Source organism: Indicator indicator, chromosome 8, assembly GCF_027791375.1.
Source record: "Indicator indicator isolate 239-I01 chromosome 8, UM_Iind_1.1, whole genome shotgun sequence".
NCBI lineage: Eukaryota > Metazoa > Chordata > Aves > Piciformes > Indicatoridae > Indicator > Indicator indicator.
This window is the reverse complement of record NC_072017.1, coordinates 19,902,197-19,925,738: the sequence shown is the minus strand read 5'-3', so window position 1 is coordinate 19,925,738 and position 23,542 is coordinate 19,902,197. Positions and strand designations below refer to the sequence as shown.

Below are 23,542 nucleotides of genomic sequence, written 5' to 3'. Positions count from 1 at the left end.
CCTGCGCCCACCCACACACCCAGCGACTTTCTACCCGGCGAGGTGGCGGGCTGGGGGCCAGGAGGGGCAGCAGCTCTTATGGTCCTCGCTCTGTGTTGCACCCGTCTGACTGAGGCTACCTAGGGAGCACCGCCTCTCGGAAGAGCCTCCAGGTGGAGAAGGCAAAAAATCCCAACCTCCTTCAAAACCTGTGGTTGCTCCATCCCTTACCCATCTTTTCCAAGCCGGCGTGGACAGCTGATCGGTCGCCTAATTCATCTGCACCCTGCCCACCGCCTCCAGCCCGAGGGAGGATGAAAATGCTTTGCTGGAGGATGGCACTGTGGCTGGCCGGGTGGACTGTCTGTGGAAAGCCTTCCTCCTGCTCTGGCCTTGATTATGACTACACTTACGATTTCACTGAAGAGGATAAAGCTGAGGCGATAGATTATAAGGATCCTTGCAAAGCCGGTAAGTGACTTCCAAGTCTAATACAGCTCCCCGCCCCCTCCCCAGATGGTTACTTTGTCTCGGCTTTATTTACGGCCGTGTGCGTGAGTGCGGAGTCCCGGACTCACCTGCTCCCTCCCGGGGCAGCAGCAGCAAGCGGAGCCGGGGACCTGCGCCCGGCTCCCCTCACCTGGGGAAGGTACCCGAGACCCGCTTTTCTGGGACTTTTTATTTCCCCAGCGCCTCTGGCTGAGGTGGGAGAGGGGCGCGGCGCCAGGCAGGGTTGCAGCGGCCGCCTCCGCTCCGCGTCCCTGGCGGCGTCCTGAGCCGCGGGCTTCGCGGCCGGCGCGACGCCGCCGGGGACGCGGAAGTTGTAGAAGGCATTTCGGGGAGGCTCAGACGTTTCGAGACGGGACCATGCCCCCCGCAGTACACGCCAGGAGCGCGAAGCGGCGGTGCCGGCGGGTAGCGGCTCTTTCCGAAGCCCTGCCTGCGCCCGCGCGCTCCCTCTCGCCTGCTTCCGTCCCAACCTGTCGCCCCTGACCCTGTCCTGTGGCCGGCCGGCCGGGGCGCGTCCTCTGCTCCGGCCGCCCGACGAGTAAGTGTTTATGAAGTGCGCAGCCCGAGCGGGAGAGGAGGGCTGGGTTGTGGGGCTGCGGAGCTGCTGGCGCAGTTCTGCTGGTCCACGCGTGAGGCTCTTGCCACCCCAGCTGGAGAGTGGTGAGGTTTTATCTTCTGCAGCCTGTACTGTGGGGCCGCTGTGGTGCTCTCTCCTCGCTCTGTGCCTGACCGACCTCTGTCTAAACTGTGTGTGAAGAGCTGAACTATAGCCTCTTCTCACCTTGCAGAGCAATGAGCACTTTACTGGAACGTTTATCTTACCGATTCAGGACTTCAGCCTCCTTAATGCCAGGTACAGTTCTTCATCCATTAAAGACAGCAGCAGCCAGAACTGACCTCAGGAACTGGCTTCACTAGTATTTAACTTGACAAATGTATCTCGGTGATGCTTTCCCTGCCCTCCCCCCCAAAAAAAAAAAAAACCCAAACCCAACCAACCAAGTAAGAACCAACCAAAAACCCCAAGAAATCTCTATTAAGGATGGTCCAGCACCTCTGTTATTTAGTAAGTGCTCAAGTTTTCCAGCAGCCTCTTTTGCATTAATTAGTTATATTCTGAAAACTGGTTCAGCCAAAGGTTGTGTTCACTGTGTAAGTGTGGTTTTGTTTAATTTATTGGGGAGTATGTGGTGAACATACATGCCAAATATGCGAACACCTTGTTTTTTCTAATCACAAAAATACTTTGTTCCTAAGTGTGAATTGTTAGGTCTTACTTGCTTATAACTGAGGAATGCTCAAGTTCAAAACAAGCAGAAGCAACTGTAAAGAAAACACTACATTTTTCCAGTTAGTACTCAAAAATACATATATAAAAGTAACTGCCCATAGTTAACTTGAATGCTTTTCTTCTGGTCTATAATTCTTTAGAAGATTCATGTGCATCATATCATATAATGAGAAATGTGTATATACTCTCATTGCTACATTGTTTATTCTTTTACTAGTTTCCTAGTGGGAATAATAAGAATGATATTGTTTTAAAGTTGCATATGAGAGAAACACAATAGTAAAATACTGCACAATATGATCAGTGTTGAAAATTTTTTGATGTCGTTTTGTTTAGAGAAAAATATTTATTTCTAAATTTTGGCCTATTGAAATATTTTATGGAAGTTCTTGCTGTTGTGAGATACTACTGTGACAAGAGACAGGTACATGCCTGAAGAGTTAGTTGTTTATATTTCCCATTTGTCATCAAAGCAATGACTTTGAAGTTTTCTATTCAGTAGAGTCCATTCTCTCTTTTTTTGTGTTTGTGTACTGTAGTTCTTCAAAAATGGAAAGATAGGTCACTATGGCACACTAGATTTGTACCACATGCCAACCGTTTTTAACAAAAAAAGTTCTGTGTATCACTGCAACTAATCCTCCAACAGCATATTCCAATTACTCTTCCTGATAAACATTTCCTAAAGGCTTCTCTAATCTTAGCCTGTGAACTACTGATACTTGGTCAAAGGTGATGGGGATGGTGGGTGCTCAGCCTCTTTCCCCAGCACGACTCAAGTGTATGCTTTGACTGATTCAGGGTGTCCGGGGTGGGGTTTGGACTCCCATGAGTGATTTTACAGATACCTGGCACTAGGATGGTTTCCACAGTAAGGCCCTAAAGAAGGACAAAGCCAGACTTCATAATCAGGGGTGTGAGTTGTTCACACTCAAATTTGTGTGGTCACTCTAGGAATAAGATAACAGGGCAAAGCAAGATAATCCTTGCTGAGACTGTGTTCAGTGTATGCAAACTTTGTATCTTAGATACAATTGACACTTGCTTTTACTGCATCCAGAGAACTTACAACTAAGGTTGTAAAAATGCTGTTGGTTTTTTTTTTTTTAACTATTCAGGCTGGTGACAGTTAGGTTGTATATATAAGTTAATTTCTGCCACAGCAAAATAGGGGAATGCTCAGAATCATCTTGGGCTTTTCCTACTGATGTACTTCAAAAACTTGGAAGTGAGTTCCATACTATTTTTACAGATGTGCTAGAATAATTTGGCCTTACACAATGTGTGAATAAATAAAATGTTTTGTAACCAATCACAGCTAAGATGCCCCAAATATTCTGATGGATTCACCTGTATTTTAGAAGTTCTTTGTGTGCTTTTTTTCTCTAGTGAGTAGTGTTTGCTGCTTAGTTATTATCTATAGAGCACATGAGAAAACATTTGTGATCTTATGACGGAAAGCACAATAGGCTTCAGAGCTATAGTTAGATACAGTCCCAACTCCGCTAACTCAATCTTATTTTAGTAGGTCCCTTTTCCCCTGTTTTTCCTTCTTGTTGAAGACCTTGAGAAATTTTCCAGGAACAAAACAAGACAGCTCTGAGATGTTACTTGAAGGTATTCTGAGGGATTATTTATGGACATGCTGTGTGTATTTTAATATTTTCATAAGAAAAGAATTATTTTAGTGAGTGTGCCTAAAATCATACTATTCCTTTGACTTAAAATTCCCAGAAGCACTGTAGTGCAGGATTCTATGGAAGCTTAAGAACATTTTCTTACAATGTTTCCAGCTTTGCAAAAAAAAGTACAGATAATGTGAGTCTGACAGATGCCCAGTATGGTTAGGAATTGTTTCTGGAGCTAACGATTCTAATTGCATCTAAACCAGCAACTATTTTATACAGCAACCCCAAAGTTCAGCCTTGGCAACCAGCCTGAAACTTGGAAGCCCTGGAGTAAGGGCTCCAGGGAACAGAAGAACCTGGAGAAATGTTATGATGGTGTTGAGGAGATGCATGTTGCTAAGAAAGCTATTGACATTGTGCAGAAGAACTTGAGCTGTGTGGTTATCTTGTGTTTGTCTGCAGACCTTTAACCTATATATGAATTTTGGGTCATGATACTTCTCCCTATAACAAGTGTCGTAACAAATATCCTGGCATTCTGTAACAGTGGGGTGTGATGTAACAGTTTCCATGCGTCTGGTGTCTGAGATATTTTCTAGTGTGTCTCTGCAGGATATTGCTTTTTGTGTTTACCATTGTGAAGTTCAAGTGTAAGGCATTCTTAGTTCATCTTCAAAATCTAATTTGCCAGAAGATGTGAAACTGGGAATGCCATACTCATTGCAACATCAGTCTTTAAAGACTCTAAGAACATAGATCAGAATTTCTGTGAATCAAGTATTGCTCAAAAAAGGTAATTTCTTAATTAATTTAAATGGACATTGTCAAGCTTTTCAGATGGTAGCATGCATCTGCATTTATCTGTGGATTCCCAAAAGCTGGGTGGTTTTTTTTTGTTTGTTTGTTTGTTTGTTTGTTTTTTCCCTCCATTCTTGCCACAGCATGTAGTATGGATATTTGTTGAAAAACATAGTGAGATGGGTAGGAAAAGAATTATCCATTCTGTAATACTTATTCATAGTCTGCACTTAGCTGATATTGAAGTCTTTTTGAACGCTTTTGTTTTGTTTCCATAAAACAAAACAGAGAGAGAGATCTCTCCATAAGACGAGCCAGCGGGGAAGACGACTGGCCGGGATGAGCAAGCAGCTCCTGAAGGATTTAAGGGAAAAAAAGAGGGTTTATCGCCTTTGGAAAGGGGGGGAGGCAACTAGTGATATGTTTAAGGATGTTGCTAGATCATGTAGAAGAAAAATTAGAGAGGCAAAAGCACAGTTAGAAATTAAACGGGCCGCTTCCGTGAAGGACAACAAAAAGCATTTTTATAAATATATTAATGCTAAAAAGAGGGGCAAGAGGAGGCTCCACTCTTTATTGGACGTGGAGGGTAACATTGTAACTAAGGATGAGGAGAAGGCTGAGATTCTAAATACCTTCTTTGCTTCCATTTTCAACAGTAAGGCAGGAGGACTTCAGGATAACTGGCCTCCTGAGCTGGTTGATGGGGGTCAAGGAGCAGTGTTGTACTCCTGAAATCCATGTGGAATTAGTTCGAGAATTGTTGAGTCACTTGGATATTCACAAGTCCATGGGACCTGATGGAATTCATCCTAGGGTGCTAAAAGAGCTGGCAGATGAGCTGGCCAAGCCTCTCTCCATCGTTTTCCACCAGTCCTGGCTCACTGGAGAGGTCCCAGAAGACTGGAAACTGGCCAATGTGACACCCATCCACAAGAAGGGACGGACAGAAGAACCTGGGAACTACAGGCCTGTCAGCCTGACCTCAGTGCCAGGGAAAATCATGGAGCAGATTGTCTTGGGGGCAATCACTGCGCACCTGAAGGATGGCCAAGGGATCAGGCCCAGCCAACATGGATTTAGGAAGGGCAGGTCCTGCCTCACCAACCTGATCTCCTTCTATGATCAGGTGACCCGCCTGGTGGACGTGGGAAAGGCTGTGGATGTAGTCTACCTGGACTTCAGCAAGGCCTTTGACACTGTCCCCCACAGCAAACTGCTGGCCAAGCTGTCAGCCTGTGGCTTGGACTGCAGCACTCTGTGCTGGGTTAGGAACTGGCTGGAGGGCCGAGCCCAGAGAGTGGTGGTGAATGGTGCCACATCCAGCTGGAGCCCAGTCACTAGTGGTGTCCCCCAGGGATCAGTGCTGGGCCCCATCCTGTTCAATATCTTTATTGATGATCTGGATGAGGGGATTGAGTCCATCCTCAGTAAATTTGCAGATGACACCAAGCTGGGAGCAGGTGTTGATCTGTTAGAAGGTAGAAGGGCTCTGCAGAGGGACCTTGACAGGCTGGACAGATGGGCAGAGTCCAACATGATGGCATTCAACAAATCCAAGTGCCGGGTGCTGCACTTTGGCCACTACAACCCCATGCAGAGCTACAGGCTGGGGTCAGAGTGGCTGGAGAGCAGCCAGGCAGAAAGGGACCTGGGGGTACTGGTTGACAGCCGCCTGAACATGAGCCAGCAGTGTGCCCAGGTGGCCAAGAGAGCCAATGGCATCCTGGCCTGCATCAGGCATAGTGTGGCCAGCAGGAGCAGGGAGGTCATTGTACCCCTGTACACAGCACTGGTTAGGCCACACCTTGAGTACTGTGTCCAGTTCTGGGCCCCTCAGTTTAGGAAAGATGTTGAATTGCTGGAGCATGTCCAGAGAAGGGCAACGAGGCTGGTGAGAGGCCTTGAGCACAAGCCCTATGAGGAGAGGCTGAGGGAGCTGGGACTGTTTAGCCTGGAGAAGAGGAGGCTCAGGGGTGACCTCATTGCTGTCTACAACTACCTGAAGGGAGGTTGTAGCCAGGAGGGGGTTGGTCTCTTCTCCCAGGCAACCAGCACCAGAACAAGAGGACACAGTCTCAAGCTGCGCCAGGGGAAGTTTAGGCTGGAGGTGAGGAGAAAGTTCTTCACAGAGAGAGTGGTTGGCCATTGGAATGGGCTGCCCAGGGAGGTGGTGGAGTCACCATCCCTGGAGGTGTTCAAGAGGGGATTGGACGTGGCACTTGGTGCCATGGTTTAGATAGTCATGAGGTTTAGGGTGACAGGTTGGACTCAATGATCTTTGAGGTCTCTTCCAGCCTTCTTGATTCTATGATTCTATGATCTCTCTGCTGTGATCTTCCAATTCAGATACTGTAAACCTTAGAAGATAGGTGGTAAGTCTTCTTTTTATTTCATATCCACATCACTGAGGATTGTTCCAGTCTCTGAACAGCTGGCTGTCCTTGAGTAAGTCTCTTCTAGCATTTCTTCTGAGATTTTTTACTTCTCAGCCCCCCATTAAGCTAGACAAAAATGTCAAAATAATAATCATAAAGACAATTAGATGTATAATGTGGAAGTTGGTTAGCTTGAAGTTGTTTGACTGTATGTGCGCCTTCTTGAGAGTGAGGGAAAAGTAAGAAAGACTCTCCTTAGCATCCGTTTCTCACTCCTGTGAAAATGTAAGGACCTCATTTGGTTTCTTTGAATCTTTATAAGTAATAATAAAAAGTCTTTGGCTTGTCTATAACAGGAATATTAGTATTTCAAACCTAGTTATGTATTTTATTTATAAGGTATCTGAACAAGAAAAGTTGATGCTAAATGTTGAGTACAATTAGACACTGTTTTCTGTAACTGTAACCCAACTTTTGTTTATTAATGTTGTAGGAGCAGCCTTCTATACTGCTAAGTTGTTTTGGGTTGTGTCTTGTTTTCTTCTGGGACATGTTTTCGTCCATAAGCATGCTAATTGTACCTTCCAGTAACAGGAAAATTCTTAAAATCTCTGATTAAACATTTTGAATCTCTTGCATAATTTAGATGATTGAGGTCTTTCATCTTCATTTTTTCAGCTGTGCACTAAATTCTGGAAGATATATTGTGCACTTGGTATTAATATAGAGGTTGTACTACTAATATCACTTGCCAGATGGACAGAACTGTGACTATTCATGTAGTAAATGCATAGTGTAGGCAGCTGAAACAGAAACAAGTTTTCGAGTAGTTGGTCCCAAATGGTCTCTATCATGCTGTGGGTAAACTTACAGGCTAAATCAGACTACTGAAAAATGCAGTTTTAAGGTCATACTTCTTTTTCAGATTTCTTTACTATTACTTTACCTGTGATGCCCTTTATGTGGTATTTTTTCAACAAATTTGAAGGAAATTTGTGTGAACATAAAGTTCTTTTCCTCAGCTTCACTGAAAAGATTAATTCAGTAGTGAAACTGGGAAAACACTATGAAATTAATATAGCTGACATTCTAACTTTTTGAGTACCCTTCTATACTAGAGGCTCAATTTAATGACCAGATCACTTTCCATAGCGCTGTTTCTGAATATATTTCAGGAGTGTCAAACAAGTGACCTGCAAGGAGCAGTATTACATCACTGCAAAACAACCCTAATTGACAAATATAATTGAGCTTGAAATCATGTCCCTTAGGCAATCTCAGGAACATTCACCACACCTGGATCTCTGCCTTATGTCATTCTTATTGCCCTTCTGGAAAATAGGGTTGATAGGCTTATGACATAATTCCATTCACTTTTTTTTTGGAGAAAAATGGTCATGTCTGTGGTGTGTAATATTGACAGAAGGGTTGTAAAAGCGAAGAATCAACCTCTGGTTTTGACAGGCCCAGGGGACTTCATCGAAAGAGACTTTTGTTTTGTTTTATTTTTCTTCCTGGATGCATTGCAGTACTCAAAATTTTATAACAGTGAACAAACTAAGCAACGGGAGAAATCTCTGTTCTTTATTTAGACAATGTGTGTATATCCTTAAATTGAAATTGGCTTTAGATGCATGAAAAATGTTATGGCTGTACAACATTCCTCCTTTTTTTAAAAATGAAAAACAAACAAAAGCAACAACAAAACCCAATAAAAACCCAAACCCAGCCAACCAACCAAAACAACAAAACCCAAAAAAAACTCCCCCCCAAAAAACCTGAGGAAAGACTGGAACAAAACTAAGCCTTGGGCTTTCAATATTTGCGGTAGGATGGACAGTATTTTTTTTCTGTTTTCCAGACTTTTTTTCAGCCTCCTTAGGTTCTACTCTGTTCTAGTAACTGTTGAATGCACTTTATTCCTTCCATTCTTGACCACAAACAACCTCTGTCCACCTCCCTACTACATCCCTTCAGAGCTCTAGCAACTGAAAGCGTGACTAGAATACTCTGGATATTTTTAGTCTCTTCTCAGGATATTTCTCTTGGCTAAGAAGTTGCTAATGGCTAATCTGTTAATGTTTTTAATGCATATTAATTTTTTGTGTCTGCTGCTCATCTTCTTTTTGCTTCTTTCACTGTCATCTCTTTCGTTGTTGTTATGACAAATTTCCTTGCTTCTGAATTCCCCTTTTTCACTGAATACACTTTCTATTGGCTTTTCAGGTCCTTCCTGTGCTGCCTGACTAGCCCTCTGCTCCTTTTCTCTGTTTTAGCCCCTTGACAAATTCTTCTGGTTACAGTTAGCAGTTACTACCCCAAATATATTTTCCTCTAGTGCTTTGATAGTGCTTTGTGGGCATCTATGCCCACAGCTGGAAATGAGGAGGAGGAGAAGAATGGGTGGGCTGTGCATGACCATCATGTTCTCAGGAGGCCTCGTGCTGGAGTGCTTAGTGGGCTGCCAGTGATCTGTTAAACACTGTGTGTCAAACCCTGAAATTTCCAGCTGTAAATATTTGCACAGAACACATACATGAACCTTCTGTCTGTGCTGGACTCATCTAAATATCAAGATCTGATCTGAAGGCTGTCCTTGATGAACAATAGAAATAAGAGTACCAGAAGTACTTAGTGTAAAACCTGCATGAATAGTAATGTAACAGCAGGTTGAGCTAGGGAGTGTGAAGGTGGAGGCTGTGCCATGAACATGTGTAGTGTCTGTGTGTGACCTTGAACGACGTGCAGCTCATGTTATTTGTTGCTCTTGCAGACTGCTTTCAAATTAGGTCCTACTCAGTTGTCATATAACTTTTATGGGGATTTTTGCCTGACTAATAATCTGCAAATATAAATTTTCAGTGACTGTAAATCAGTGAGCAACAAATGTTTGAGACTATTTGAGCACAAAGACGGCTCTTACAGAGCAGTAATGCACCAGAATATAGGTTTCTGAGTTTTCTCTTCAGTATTTTAAAGAGAACACCCCCAATTTTGTTCTAAAATAGCTTTTTTTTCTTGAGATTTGTGAAATATTGTTCCTAAGAGGATATGTAGTGTGTCTTTAACCATCTTCTTTGCTATGTATATACTTTATTGAGATAAAGTATATCAATAATTGGTTAGGAATACATTTTGAAATTTTCTTATTAATTTTGATGGGTATAAATTACATTGGAGAAAAACATGCCTGCTCTGAAGTACACATTTAGTAACTTAAAATATATAAACATTTTTAGCGACAATTTTTGTTACATGAAACACTTGAAATTATAATTTTGATTAAATTTTGTGGTTTAATTTTGAAATAGTCATAAATAATTCTTTAAAAGTTGATGCTGCCCACCCACTTGGTGCAAAATATATTCAACTGTGTCAGGACTGACACTGTTAGTTTAATGGCATATCTTATCAGGATTCAGACTTTCTGAAGTTTTTTTGGATTGGTATGCTTATATATCATTGACAAAATATCAAATTTTTACTATGGTAAGTATTGGAACTTTATTTCATCAGGAAATAACCAACAAAAACAAGACACAAAATGAAAATTAAGGTTGTCTGTTTTAAAACTTATTTTCGGTGAATTTAAATCAGAATTTAGGAATGATCTGTCTTGCTGTCCTGATAAATTTCATCCCTTGTCCTACAGAAATTGAGTGACAGAGATAGAGTGTCAGTATCTCTTGAGCCATGTTGTGCTGCTTGGATATTGTAAACTGTGTGGTAGAATTTAGATGTCAGTCCTTAGAAGTAAGAGCACACAGACTTAGCTCAGAGGGATGTCTCTAAAGAGCTGTGCGTTATTCTCAGGCTGGTAGCAAAAGTTAAGCATGTTCCTAGTAACTAAAATGAATTCATTTTATTGGTGTCCAACATTTTTAATAGATGCTAGTTAGTTACATTCTTGCTGTTGTGAATATTGTATCACTAAAAATCTTCAACACTTTTCCAGTTCCCGAAAAAGTAGGAAGAATTTTGAATAAGGCGAAGTGATTCTAAATGGAATGGCCAAGAGGCAGAGCTTCTGTTTCCAGATTATGCGCTCAGATAAGTAAAGAAAATGATTTCAGATGGTTCTTACATAATATCAAGATTTATTTAAACAGTTTACTTGCAACAGCTGTTTATATTTGCTTTCATGAAGAGTAGTTTTAGAACAACTCTGCGGGTGTGAGAACATGACGATGTACTGCCCAGTTTCTCCATCTGCTAAAATGTCCTTATATTTATAACAAATTTGCATACATCTTAATTTTTACTTGTACTTGCTTTCCCCCCCTTACTCAATGTTAGTCTTGGAATTGTGCCTTTCCTTCAGTTTTATTTGCAGGTAGGTCAAACTCCACTACTTGACAGCTGTGTCTGTACTTGTAATTGTGTATTGCATATAGGCAAATTGATAAATGAGGTATGTTCTGTTTGGACAGGCTGCTTAGCACTTCTCTGACTAAGATGAAGGCATGTTACCCATCTTTTTGTCCATCATCCCATCTTTTTGTCGTCATATGAACTTCTCAGTCTTTATCTATGCAACTATTCAAGATAATTGATTCAGGACTAAATTCTGGAATCTTTGTTGTGTTGTTCTTGATATTCTTTAATAGCATTATGTTCTGAAAATTAACATAGGTAATCTTTTATGCCTGGAAAAGAAAATACTAAAAAAAAACCACCCAAACACATAACAAGCCCTCAGACAAAAAAAAATAAAGCCTATAAATAACTAAGGAACCAGATTCATGCAGATAACTGTTTTATTTCATGAGGGCTAGATTATTGGAAAACTGTTTAATGAGAACAGAGTAAAAAGTTGTTCAACTTAAGCAGAAAATAAAAGAGTAGGGACTTGATAAATGTGTACAAACAAGGGAAGATGAAAAAGTTGGGTTTTTTTACTCCTGTTAGTCTGTTAAACTCTGAACTGGCAAATTTATTAGAGACAAGGAGATACATGGGGGGTTTATACAACTTTTTTTTTTTGGTTGAAGTCTGCTAAGGAATTCCACCAAGGCAATACTTGGATATATGGTATGACATTTACATAAATAGCAGGGGCATCTGGAGCTCTGATAATTAGTAATGATAACATTTTCAAGTGGATATTGTACCTCAGGTTTCAGGGTTCACATCTATCCTTAGTAGCTGGAAACCAGGATGAACCCTAAGGTGTGACAAGCTTATCCTCGTATACCTGCTGCGTATTCTTTCTGTGAAGCAGCTGGTGCCGACTGCTGTTCGAGACAGGACCTTTGTTCCTCATCCTTCTAAATGCTATTTCAAAAACTCATGTCTTGTAGTATGCCTGAAAAATAAATACAATTTGGTCATTTTGGGAAGTAGATGAATTTCAAAGCTCAGCATGACTTTAAGTGCATCGGTCAATTGTTTTTAATGAAAATCAATATATGCAAGCACACAAGAAGAAAACAGGATTTACCTATAGATTCTCATGATGGGTCCAGTGGAGTAATTGTATGCATGCTTATCTTTAAATATGTGTGCATATGCTCAGCTGATTACCTAAGAAAGTATAATCGAAGCATAGGTGCGTGTAGAAGTATATACACAGCATCTTTAAAGTTGTGTGTACGTGTCATATGGGTACCTCTTTTTCTTTATTTTTTTTTCCTACACTGGGGAACACCACATTAATCTGTGTGTTAAACCTGATCTAGAAGCTATTGAACTCGGTGAGAAGGTTTGCAATTACTTTGAAGATAATATTTATAGGTGAATATGTAATAAAGTGCAGAGCTGACTAATTTGCTCCTCTGTGCTTGGGATAAGGCTCACTTGTATTCATGTGCTCAGATGCTGCTTTGCAGGCACGTTAATGAAGGCAGTCAGATTTTTTTTACTCTAGTGTCTGTAGCTGTCAACAGTATCATGAAATCTTGCACTCTGTGACCTTGTGTTTGCAGGTTCTTTCTTGCTGGACTGTGATGTGAAAAAAAATCCAGCAGTTTGCAAGAGTGTCAGATTTATTATTATTTTTTAAAATGCCTTTTTATTCCTCTGATAGGAAGCCTCAGGATAAGACTAGATTTAGGTTACTGCAATAATTTCTCAGCCTTTAGAGAGAGGTTTCTTCTTGTCATATCTGAATACTTCATTAACAGTTCAATCTGATAAATGGTTGAAGATGCTGATGACTATGATGTTTGCAGTTATATATACAGTTCTGTATCTGTGTAATTTTATGAAATGTGGAGTCAACAATAATAAGCCATTTTTTATAAAATACAGCAGTCATATGAAGCTGGTGTCAACGTAACTTGTAATAATATCATCAAAATCGTGTGCTATTGGTGTGACAAGCACTGAAAGTCTCTTCAGTAATTTACGATACCCCTGCATTAAATTATTTTCTGTCCCAGAGGCTGCTAGAAGATAAAAAGTCATAGAAAATAAAGAGCAACAGATGTACTAATATCTCTGTTTATTGAAATAAAATGGTAAAACAAAACTAGAGCAGAAAGTGTATTTCCTGTCCCTCTCCCCCAAGCTAGGTACAGTTGAGATGGCATAAACTCTAGGTTGCAGTATAGACCTAACTATCTTTATGACATAGCCTAACTCACCATTCAACCACATAGTTTGTTACTTTTGTGTTTCACAGACTTCCATTTTTTCTGTCGTTTCTGCAGCGTGTTGGGCCTGGAGCACATGACCTATGGGGAGCGTCTGAGGGTGCTGCAGTCATTCAGTGTAGGAAAGAGGGGGCTGAGGGGAGACCTTATTGCTCTCTACAACTACCTGAAGGGAAGTTGGTGTGAGGAGGAGACCGACCTCTTCTCCTTGATGGCAAGTGATGGAACTAGAGGAAAAGGTTGCAAGGTGCACCAGGGGAGGTTTAGGCTGGGTATTAGAAAATATTTCTTCACTGAAAGGGTTATCAAACATTGGAACGGTCTGCCCAGGACAGTGGTGGAGTCACCATCCTTGGGGGTGTTCAAGAGGTGTGTGGACCTGGCACTTAGGGACATGGTTTACTGTTGACCCTTCAGTGCTGGGTCAAAGGTTAGAGCAGATAATCTTTGAGGCCTTTTCCAACCAGATATATCCTGTGATTCTGTAATTTAGTGATGGTCTGAATGAGAGTAGGAGATAAATGAGTCTACATTTGCCATTCTTGTTTGAGGATTCAAAGTCCTTCACTTGGCTGTAGTTAGTGAATTTTCTGGAGTTATTTCACAGGGGAAGGAAGGAGAAAAATCTTTGTCCATCATGGAAAGATTCTCCTTTTACAGTCTGTAGATCTTTTTATCCCTGATAGGAGGAGCAGTGGAAAGTGGTTAGTGCAGCAAAGGGATTTCTGTTTTTTGTCAGTCATCTGTCTGTATTCTTGAGGGTGAAATCCTTCCACGTATGAAATACAGGTGAAAACACAGAAATCTAGTTCAGATCTTTTGGATGTTTTTGTAATACCTTTACATTGGAAGAAACTGAATTAAGTATGAGTTGTAGTATTAATGAGTCACAGTGTGTCTACAGAAGTGAAACCTGGATGAAAAGAATTTACACCATAGGCTTTATTTTGCATTATGAAAGAGAGCCAAATATGGAGATATCTCTACATTTGATTAGTAACTGGGTTATTGGAGATGCACAGATCTAGAGGCACTTCAACTAAGAGAAATGCAATGGTCTTTTAAGTCAATAATGTGTAGAGTCAGCTAAAATCATGACAATATTTTTAACGTGGACAAAAGTAATTTTTCTTGGCTATTTTTTTCTGAGGTTAAAAAAAAAAGCATCTGTTTGATTTGTTGATCTAGTCATTTTAGGCCCAGAGTTGTGTAAGAAGTCAAAGGTTTCTCAAATTACTTAGAAGTATTTGATTACAAATGTAAATCTTTTTCAAGTCTTTCTCAATAATGAACAAGTTCAGACTGAAGAACAACCTAAGGAAAAAAAGTTAGCAAAATTAACATAAATAATAATACTCTGTAATTTTGTAGGAAAAGAATATTTATTTGATCCTTGGTTTCTATTCACAATGGCTTGTATTCATTGACCAAAAATGTTCTAGGTCTTAAGAGTGGCAAAATTATCCTTTCCTTAGTTCACAGAATAATTAAGATTGGAAGAGACCTTTCAGATCATTGAGTCCAACTGTTAACCCAACCCCACCATGCTCACTAACCCATGTCCCTAAGTGCCATGTCCAGAGGTTTTTTTGAAAACCTCCAGGGATGGTATGTTGTATCACAACACATCATCAAAGAAATCAACTTGCATGTGCTAAAGAGGCAACATCTCCATTCTTATGTGCTAGCAAATTCTGATGCCTTCTGTTTTTTTTTTTTTATAGCTGTTCTGGTATCAAAGTAAACCCTTTCTAGAGCTGGCTGACCACTGGAAAGGAGTCCTGCAGCTCTGTCAATGCAGGACCAAGTCTCCTGCACTGGCAGCTGCATGCCTCCTAGCTCCCTAGGGCATTGCAGAACACGCACTGCAGCTTTTCCTTCTTTCCTTTCAATGAGTTTTTGATTCAGTTTTCCTTCCTGTTTGTTGTCTGAAGAGTTGCGGGTATCTGTGCTTAGGATTAGATAGGTACTTTGAGAAGTCATGGAGAATAAACTGACATCAAAAATTGCTGCATGTGTTCTTTGCCAGGGGAGCCAGGTAACTGGGTAAAGGCTGAGATATAAATTGGAGGTGAATAATCTAGGGATGAGCTCTCTGCAGCTGTAGATAGGCAATATCCAGCAGAAACTTTTGTGAGTGCATTTTAATTGCAGATCAGACTGCTCACTGTATTCAGCTGCTGCTAAGGCAGCAACTTTTAATTAAAATGATATACATATCAAAATTCTTACTGGTATTTTGTTCTGATATGCCATTCAGTTAAATATGGGTGCACAGATTTTTTTGGTTTTGCTTTCACACACTGCTGTGAGTTGTTCTGTGGTTCATCTGTCTGATAAAATACCATGGCTTAAAAGCTCGTGTGTCTGAAACGTTGCTAGACTTCTTTCTGTAAGCTTGGTCCAAGAAAAGATAGTTACCTTCCTTGCAAACTTCGTGTTTCATCTCTTTGAACCATTGCAGCTATAGTAATACTGCCTCATCCTGATATGTGGTACAGCAGATCCCTTAGGTGGAATATGGAAGAGCCTGCATTAATGATGTGTTACTGGCCGTGGATTGTGTTACATGGCCTGTACTGGGTCAGGCACCCACAGCAGCCAGTCAGGTGGGTTTTGTGTTGGGTTTTTTGATCTGTATTGTTTTCACCCTTGATGAAGAAGTAGTGTCTTTTTTATTTGATTTGTGTGTCCTGGCACATTGATGCAGGAATACTAAATGCAGTGTGTTTATGTGCTGCAACATATAAGGCTGAATTCTTCACCCACACTGCAGCTCCTCTTGGGATATCCTTTTACTTCTAAAAAGATGCATGGCATGATAACATCTACCTTAATAAGGCCAGAATTTGAACGTAAGGAAAAATTGTATTTAGGGCCACTTTATTAAGACTTATTGGAGGTATTACAATGGAGGCAAGAGGTAACCAGGTAATTGAGGCGTAAATTATTTTTTCATGTTTTGTGATGTTTTAAAATATATGTGTAGACATTGCAATGCAAGGATCTTTCCAAAATGGCATTATGCTAGGCTAATTTTGAAGCATAAATACCTGTTAAAAAAAAATTAGTTGCTGTTCATACACAGTACAGAAGAAGATAATCCATGTAATTTAACTGGGCTACTTGAATTGGATACAAAGGATAATTCATTTAAACAGCTTTTGTTGTTTTTCTTGTGGGAAATTATATAGAGAGAAGATGTTGTAACAGCAAGGGTGAGTGTAGAGGAACTGTTCTGTGCTGTGAGCCAAAGGACATCATTAGGAACACTCCTATTATCTGGAAGCCTGACTTCCTGTCTCAGTTTCCTCATGAGTCTCAATGAATTGCAGAAGAAATGCAACACTTTCCTGCTTGGCCAAAAACTCCTTTGGCTCCATGCCACACTGTCTTCAGGAATAAATTCTGCAGCTCCCTCCTGAGTCTGGAGGGTATTTGCTGCAGTTCCTAGGGGCCAGTGGAGCAAATTTTAGAAAGCCTATAGTATGACAGACCCAATCTTCTCAATAATTCCATAATGCTTTAGGTGTCCTTTGTACATTTTGAGATTTTCTTTTTATGTAATTTATTAATTTTTTAAATAATAGAGATATTTCTTATTGTAAACTTCCATGTTAAAGACCTGAAGTATGATAATTTTCATATTAGGTAAATGATTTTACTGCAGTGAAAATAGTATAGCATACCTTATAAGAAGTATGAAAGATTTACTTAAAATAAAAATACTTTTAGATATGAGCTAATTTTCTGGCTTTTTTTTTCCCTCAAAGTTTTACCCCAGTTTATTTGAGACAGGGACTGGACTCTTGCCCAATGAAGGGCCAAGAATGTGATTAAGGAACTGGAGTGTATCTGTTATGAGGAGAGGCTGAGAGATCTGAGGTTCTTTAGCCTGGAATAGAGAGGATTGAGAGAGGATCTTATAGATGTATATAAATATCTAAAGGGTGGAGGTCGTCAGGATAGGGCTTGGATTTTTTCAGTGGTGCCTGGTGTAGGATAAGGAAAATGGTTGCAACCTATAATAGAGAAAGTTTCACCTGAACTTAAGAAAAAAAATTATTTCTTTTGAGGATTACGGAGCACTGGAACAGGCTGCCCACAGAGGTTGTGGAGTCTCCTTCTCTGGAGACTTTCAAAACCTGCCTGGTTGTGCAACCTGGTCTAGGCGTACCTGTGTTAGCATGGGGACTGGATTAGATGATCTCCAGAGGTCACTTCAAAGCCCTACTGTTCTGTGAATTAGTATACATATTGAAGTTCTAAATATAGCCTTATTATAGAATACAAAAATAGGGTAATACAAGATTTTTGTATGCCTCTTAAGAAAGAACGAAGCATAATTCACAGGCATCCTGTTAACTGCTGGTTCAGTAGATGGACGTGTATGTTGTCTGCTATGTACAGAAAAGGATTTTAATTTTTTTGGTCTATTTGTACATTTGCTCTATCATACATATTAAAACTCAAAATGTTCAGAATCCTGCCTTAGCTCCAATTTAAATGAAAGCCACATCACCAAACTTTTGGTTCAGTTGTTACTATTAGTTTTTATACTTTCTATTTTAACTAACTTTGGCAAGTAAGAAACTCACAGCTGACTCAAAGGAAACTTGGCAAAATGTGCACCATTTCCCAATAGCCTTTCTCTATAACAGAAGAGATATTAAGACAGTATTTAATAAATTGTGGCTTATTTTCCCATATGCATCCAAGAGGAAAAATGTTCTTAATTCTCTGGAAACGGGAAAGGGTCACCATAGTTAGTGCTGTGAATGTGTCATCTTTCAAAGGTCATCATTATTCTGTATGTGTCATCATTTTCAAGCAGCTGTCCAACTGGAAGTTTTGGAAAAAACATAGAGAAGAGTTCAGAAAAGACTTAACACCATTGGGGTACAAAAAAGTATTGATCAGCTTGTCTTGTGGTTTGGTTTTATTCCCTTGGTTGTCTCATGAATTTTAACGTTGCTTTCCATGAAGTGAGACTGCTGAGTTATGCCTATCTTGTCATCTGGTCCTTTGCTCTGTCTTCAGTCTCATTTGCGAGAGCATCTAAGCAGTTCCCGACAGGAGCTCCCCTTGGCTGACGAGCACTGCTCCCCGTGTTGATACCTGTGCATTTTGAGCCTTGGTACCAGGGGAGGCAGAGTGGATGGCATTTTTGAAGAGTTGGCTACAGGAGGATGGTAGAGACTGCTGTTTTTTATAGCAGGTTTTTTGTATTAATGTCCTAATTTTGAAAGTTGGGAGATCTCATTCATTTCCATTGCTTCCTCTCAACAGCAATACTGCTTTACCCTTTCTGACAGCCTTTAATGGTCAATTCTCTCCCAGGTGTCCTTTCCATACCTCCTCCTGATTCAGAGGAAAGAGTAGAGATTCTTCTGCCTGTCTGCAATTCTTAGAGGGTTACTGTTTCTCTAAAAAAAGTAAGATTTTAGCCAATACAGTGGAGAAATGTTGACGTGTGTTACTAATATGGCTGTATGGTCAGTGTCTGCATGTAAGAATTCCAGGTCATATAGTTCCACACGGTAAATGAAAAGAAGAATATACCTCCTTTATAAGAGGTTTTTTTTTTTAACTCCAAGGAGAGGAAACATTAAATGGTGCACAGGGCAGTGTAAATGCATTTTTGTATATAACACAAATGTGTGTATTTTTAAAAGTGTGTGTGAGAATGAGGTATGCAGTAGCTGAATTTTAAGGATACTTGTATCATTGGACAGTAAATTTGAGCAATTGAACATAACAGACTCAAATATTTCTGTTGGTTTTTCATTTATCCTATAATCAGACACAACAAAATAACATTGAGAGCTAGCAGTGTATGATTTAATTAAAACTACTTGAGGAAGAATAATTATGCTTGTTGTAATAGACATGAAGATATACTTCTACAAAGTAAAAACAAGTGGTAGTACACAAAACATTGCCTTCAAGTATGTTCAGTGTAGGTGTACAAACTCTTAGTACCTGTGTTATTCAGGCTTTACTTCTTGTGGAAGCAAGAATAGCGTTGAGAGGAAGGGTCAAATTCAGCTTCATTATAATGCCAGGGAATTTCTGTTGTTTTCAATTGAAATGTGCCCCTGATTTTACCTACGGGCTAGGTTTGGTTCACAAGTGTAATATATTGTCAGTGGCTCTAGTAGCAATCAATTTTTGTCTAACTGGTAACTGATAGAGAATTACAAGTTTAATAATATTTTATCTTGTAGCAAGGACTATGTTGCTTCCAAGATCTTTGTGCATTTTTTATTTTATTTTTTTTTTAATTCTGTGTATTTATATTTTTATGTAAGAGGAGCTATTATCACATTTGTGATCTAAATGAATTTTTGCAGTTAAATACAGATTATCTTTCTGGAAGTAAAACCAAGCTAACAAATTCTGCTTAATGTATGAACAAACAGGGAAAATTCTATGATTATTTTTATCCTTACTTTTGAAATAGGTATTTGGGTCCATGATCAGATGTTCAGCTTTTATCTGTGTAAGCAATGTCTGGCCTATTAGGCTTTACCAATATTGTGTATCATCATATTATTTATCTTTTTAATATCTGTATTCACTATGTTATATTTGTCTCATGATACTGTATCATACCTGTAGTTTACCCCAGAGGGTTTTACTTTCTTGAGTTTGTGAGGTTTCTTTCAGAGAAGTGACTTAATCTCTGAAGGTAAAACAAGCCTGCACAAAGTATCTTCATGTTGGTTTTCTTACATTTGTGTAGGAGGAAGTAGGTCTTTAGCGGAGACACAGTAGACACACTGCAAAATTTTGAGAGGAATAGTGCATTCGTATGTTGACTGACCTATGGATTGATTGAGTTTGATTTTCTTAATTTTTAAAGTAATAAAAGTAATAAGATGTGATATTTATTGATGTACCCAATGACATGTCTGTGAGGAAAGCTCCTCAGTGCATCTCAGACTGGTAGAAATGTAATTGAGATGAAAATATTCCCAAGGAGGAGTGCCTGAGGGAGATATTTGGAAGTTTACCCTGACTGGAGCTGTCAAGTTTCAGTTCAACAGAGAAGTTAACAGAGTAGTAAGAAACTGTGTAATGGTAAAATTTTCATTCCAGTTGTTGGTTATATAAATTTTTTAGATCATCAGCGTAGACTTAAGATAATATCATACTAAACCATTTGCAAATTTTGGTTAAAATGTGTGCTGCGTTTATCCTATTGAAAGGAACGGATTATGGTTACAAAGCAAGACTTCGGTCTCTTTCAGTGAGCTCCACAAGAACTGAGGGTGCTGGGACTTGTAGCTGGGACATATGTTGACACAAACAGTTTGATAGATAAACTAATCTGAAGAAGTACATGAACTTGGCTTGTAGTTGTGAATTTTTGTGGAATTTGGTAATATAAATGAAAAATGGGAATTTGCTGTCATTATTTGTTCTAGACAAAATCTTGCAGAATTGTTTGCCAGCCACCTTACTGGTTTGCAAACCAGCCTAATATTAAATTGAGTATTAAAATCTGCCTCAGGGGGAGACTTTTTTGTTTGAATATTGCTTGCTTTAAAAGCTTACTCTTCTATATAGTATGCATATTTTTCCTGAAAACAATGTCTTTATTTAGAATCATAGAATGGTCCAGGCCAGAAGGGACCTCCAAAGGTCACCTAGTCCAACCTCCCCACAGTCAGCAGGGCCATCCCCAACTAGACCAGGTTGCCCAGGGCCTTTGTAAACATTCTCTCTCTATCCTTCCTTGTAAGCCCCCTTCAGGTACTGGAAGGCTGCTATTAGGTCTCCCTGGAGCCTCCTCTTCTCCAGGCTGAACAACTCCAGCTCCCTCAGCCTGTCCATGTAGCAGACATGCTCCAATCCCCTGATCATTTTTGTGGTCCTCCTCTAGACCCTCTCCATCAGGTCCATGTCCTTCCTATATTGAGGGCTGTATACCTGTACACAGTACTCCAGCTGAGGTCTCACCAGAGCGCAGAGCAAAGTGGTATAGAATCACCTCTCTGGATCTGCTGGCAACAATTCTTTTAATGCAGCCCAGGATGTGATTTGCCTTCTGGGCTGCAAGCTCACACTGCCTGCTCATGTCCAGCTTCTCGTCCATCAGCACCCCCAAATCCTTTCTATCCAGTTACTGTACATTTGTGGTATAGGAGCTCATTTTATAAAAAAAATGGCATACTGAAGTGAATTACAAGTACATTGTGAAAATGTTGATAAAAGCAACAAGGGAGTTACATAAATTGCTTGGCTTCCTGATTATGTTGGTTCATGCCTGTTTCTCAGAGAGAGAAAATAAACTTGCTATATTAAGTAGCCATGTCAATTAACATTTCTTCTGTTGCTTAAGGGGTGAGTTTTGTCCTTACTTAAGACAGTGGGAAGTGACTTAATATTCACTGGCAAATCTGTCTTGGAACTCTGTTACACTAATGATTTGGATGAGACTGAGTTGACTGCAAGGAAAAAATGAGCTGTCAGCCATGTCTCATCCAAACATAAAACATGTTCATCTAGTAATTAAAAAAAAAAAAAAAAGGTTAGTATTGAGCTAATGCATTGATGAACTGATCTGTGGGAGATCAAAAGCAAATTTTCCAGTGAAGCACAGTATACAGATGCCATTTTTATTCATCAGTAGGAATGTGTCTGTCTCAAATTGTCTGCCCAAAGTTGTAATCACCAGTTCAGGTTTTGCATGTGTATGGTTTTTTGTTTTGATTTTTCCAAATCACACTGCTTACATTTTGTACACTTTATGAAGGACAGGGTCTTTAACTCTTTTGGTATAAAAGACAGCCTCTTTTGCTTCTGCTTCGAAGTGGCAGACAACCACGTAATCAGGGTCACTTTCAGCAAACTCTTCTGTGCACTCAGGTGTTAAATATTCACTTTGGGCTGCCCAGAAATCCTCCTTACCAGATGCGCCTTCTGAATACGGCTAAGAAAACATTTCCAGTTGCTTTGTATCATGTAGCATAAACCAGTGTAACAGCTGGTTGTTTCTGTGTCATATCTGTCATCTAGGGTCTTACCCTTAGATCTGGCCACATGGCTCTTGGCTGTCAACAGCAGCAAGCAAAACGCCTGTGCTGCCTGTGCAGCACCCAGTGCAAATGCTTGTTCTCTGGGTACTCTGATTCCATGATAAACAATGGTTAGGATGGACTAAGAAGAAAGCATCGTAGAGCTGAGGCTTGTGGGAGACTCCATGGGAAGACAATTTGTGTTGTTCAGACTCCATGCTTGGGCATGGAGAGAGCAATAAGGACTCAGCAACACATTGGGAGAGCTAAGAACTGGATAGAGAGAGGGGGAAAAAAACCCTGATGCCTTTGCTGTTCAGTTGTAGGGTAATTCCTAGAGAAACTAAAATTCATTATAGCCTAATTAAATGGTCCCTGACACAGCTGATCCTTATTTTTCACTGTGAGGGACAGGTTTTGTCTCTGACAAATGCCTTACTCTAGCATATAAAGGTCCTTCCTGACAGTTTGATCGCTTTCTCAGATAGTTTGAGGTTTAAGAGGGAGCATTATTGTTCCTCGCTTTCAAAGTTGTACATCTTGTCTTTCATGCTGGTTCTCCTTGTTCCCACCTGGGGCAATATGTACATCTGTTGTTGACTTCTTTAAAGAACAGCAACAACAAAAAAATCCACAAAAAACCCCCACCTCTGTCTGAGTACAGAGCCTTTTTAGATATGCCTGCTAAAATACTCAGCAGAGTTCTTTAATGAATCCCAGGATTTCTGTCCCTTCCTCTTTTAGGGGGAAATTGCCAGAACTCAATCCTTTATTTAGGCATTTCATAAATGGAAATTTGGCAAGACTTTTCTTATCCCCCCCAATCAGGCACATACATTGCTGAAAGCTTTTATTTGAAAGCTTTTACTGCCCTCTCAGGCTGTCACAGATATCTTTCCCAGGAGTGCACCTCATGGAATCAGGCTGTTGTGCACCATTAGTCTGGAGCTGGGCATCACCTTGCAGTTCACAGGCTTGCTAATAGAAACCCCAGCAATAAAAACTTGAACCTTGACTTCTGAATAATCACCTAAGGTTGCTGTAGGACAACAAGCACTCCATAAAACAGTAACAGATAAGTAACTTTCATTTTACAAGCCACACTCATCTCCATGAAACAAAATTGCTGTGTGGCATCTCCCCTTTATATTCAGTTACTATTTCATTTGTTTGTTTGCTTGTTTTGGTTTGTTTTCCTGGTGGACTTCCAAAGCTTGTAAGCTACAAGGTTGTCTCTGGTTTTGTTGGATATATCTAGAAAGTTGCTATGATCCTATAGTTTTATTTTCTTGTTTACACTGGCTGGAAGAACAAAATCCAAATTTTCATCTCAGGTTGAAAC

General features: G+C 40.1%; 1 protein-coding gene across 1 annotated transcript in view; it reads left to right on the top strand.

Moving 5' to 3' along the window:
- The first annotated feature begins 293 nt into the window (after positions 1 to 293).
- TLL1 (tolloid like 1) overlaps positions 294 to 23,542 on the top strand; it is a 128,668-nt gene continuing 105,419 nt past the window's right edge. Inside the window, exon 1 of the mRNA XM_054382881.1 lies at positions 294 to 450. Coding sequence (XP_054238856.1) covers positions 294 to 450 — 157 coding nt within the window. The remainder of the gene's footprint in view (positions 451 to 23,542) is intronic.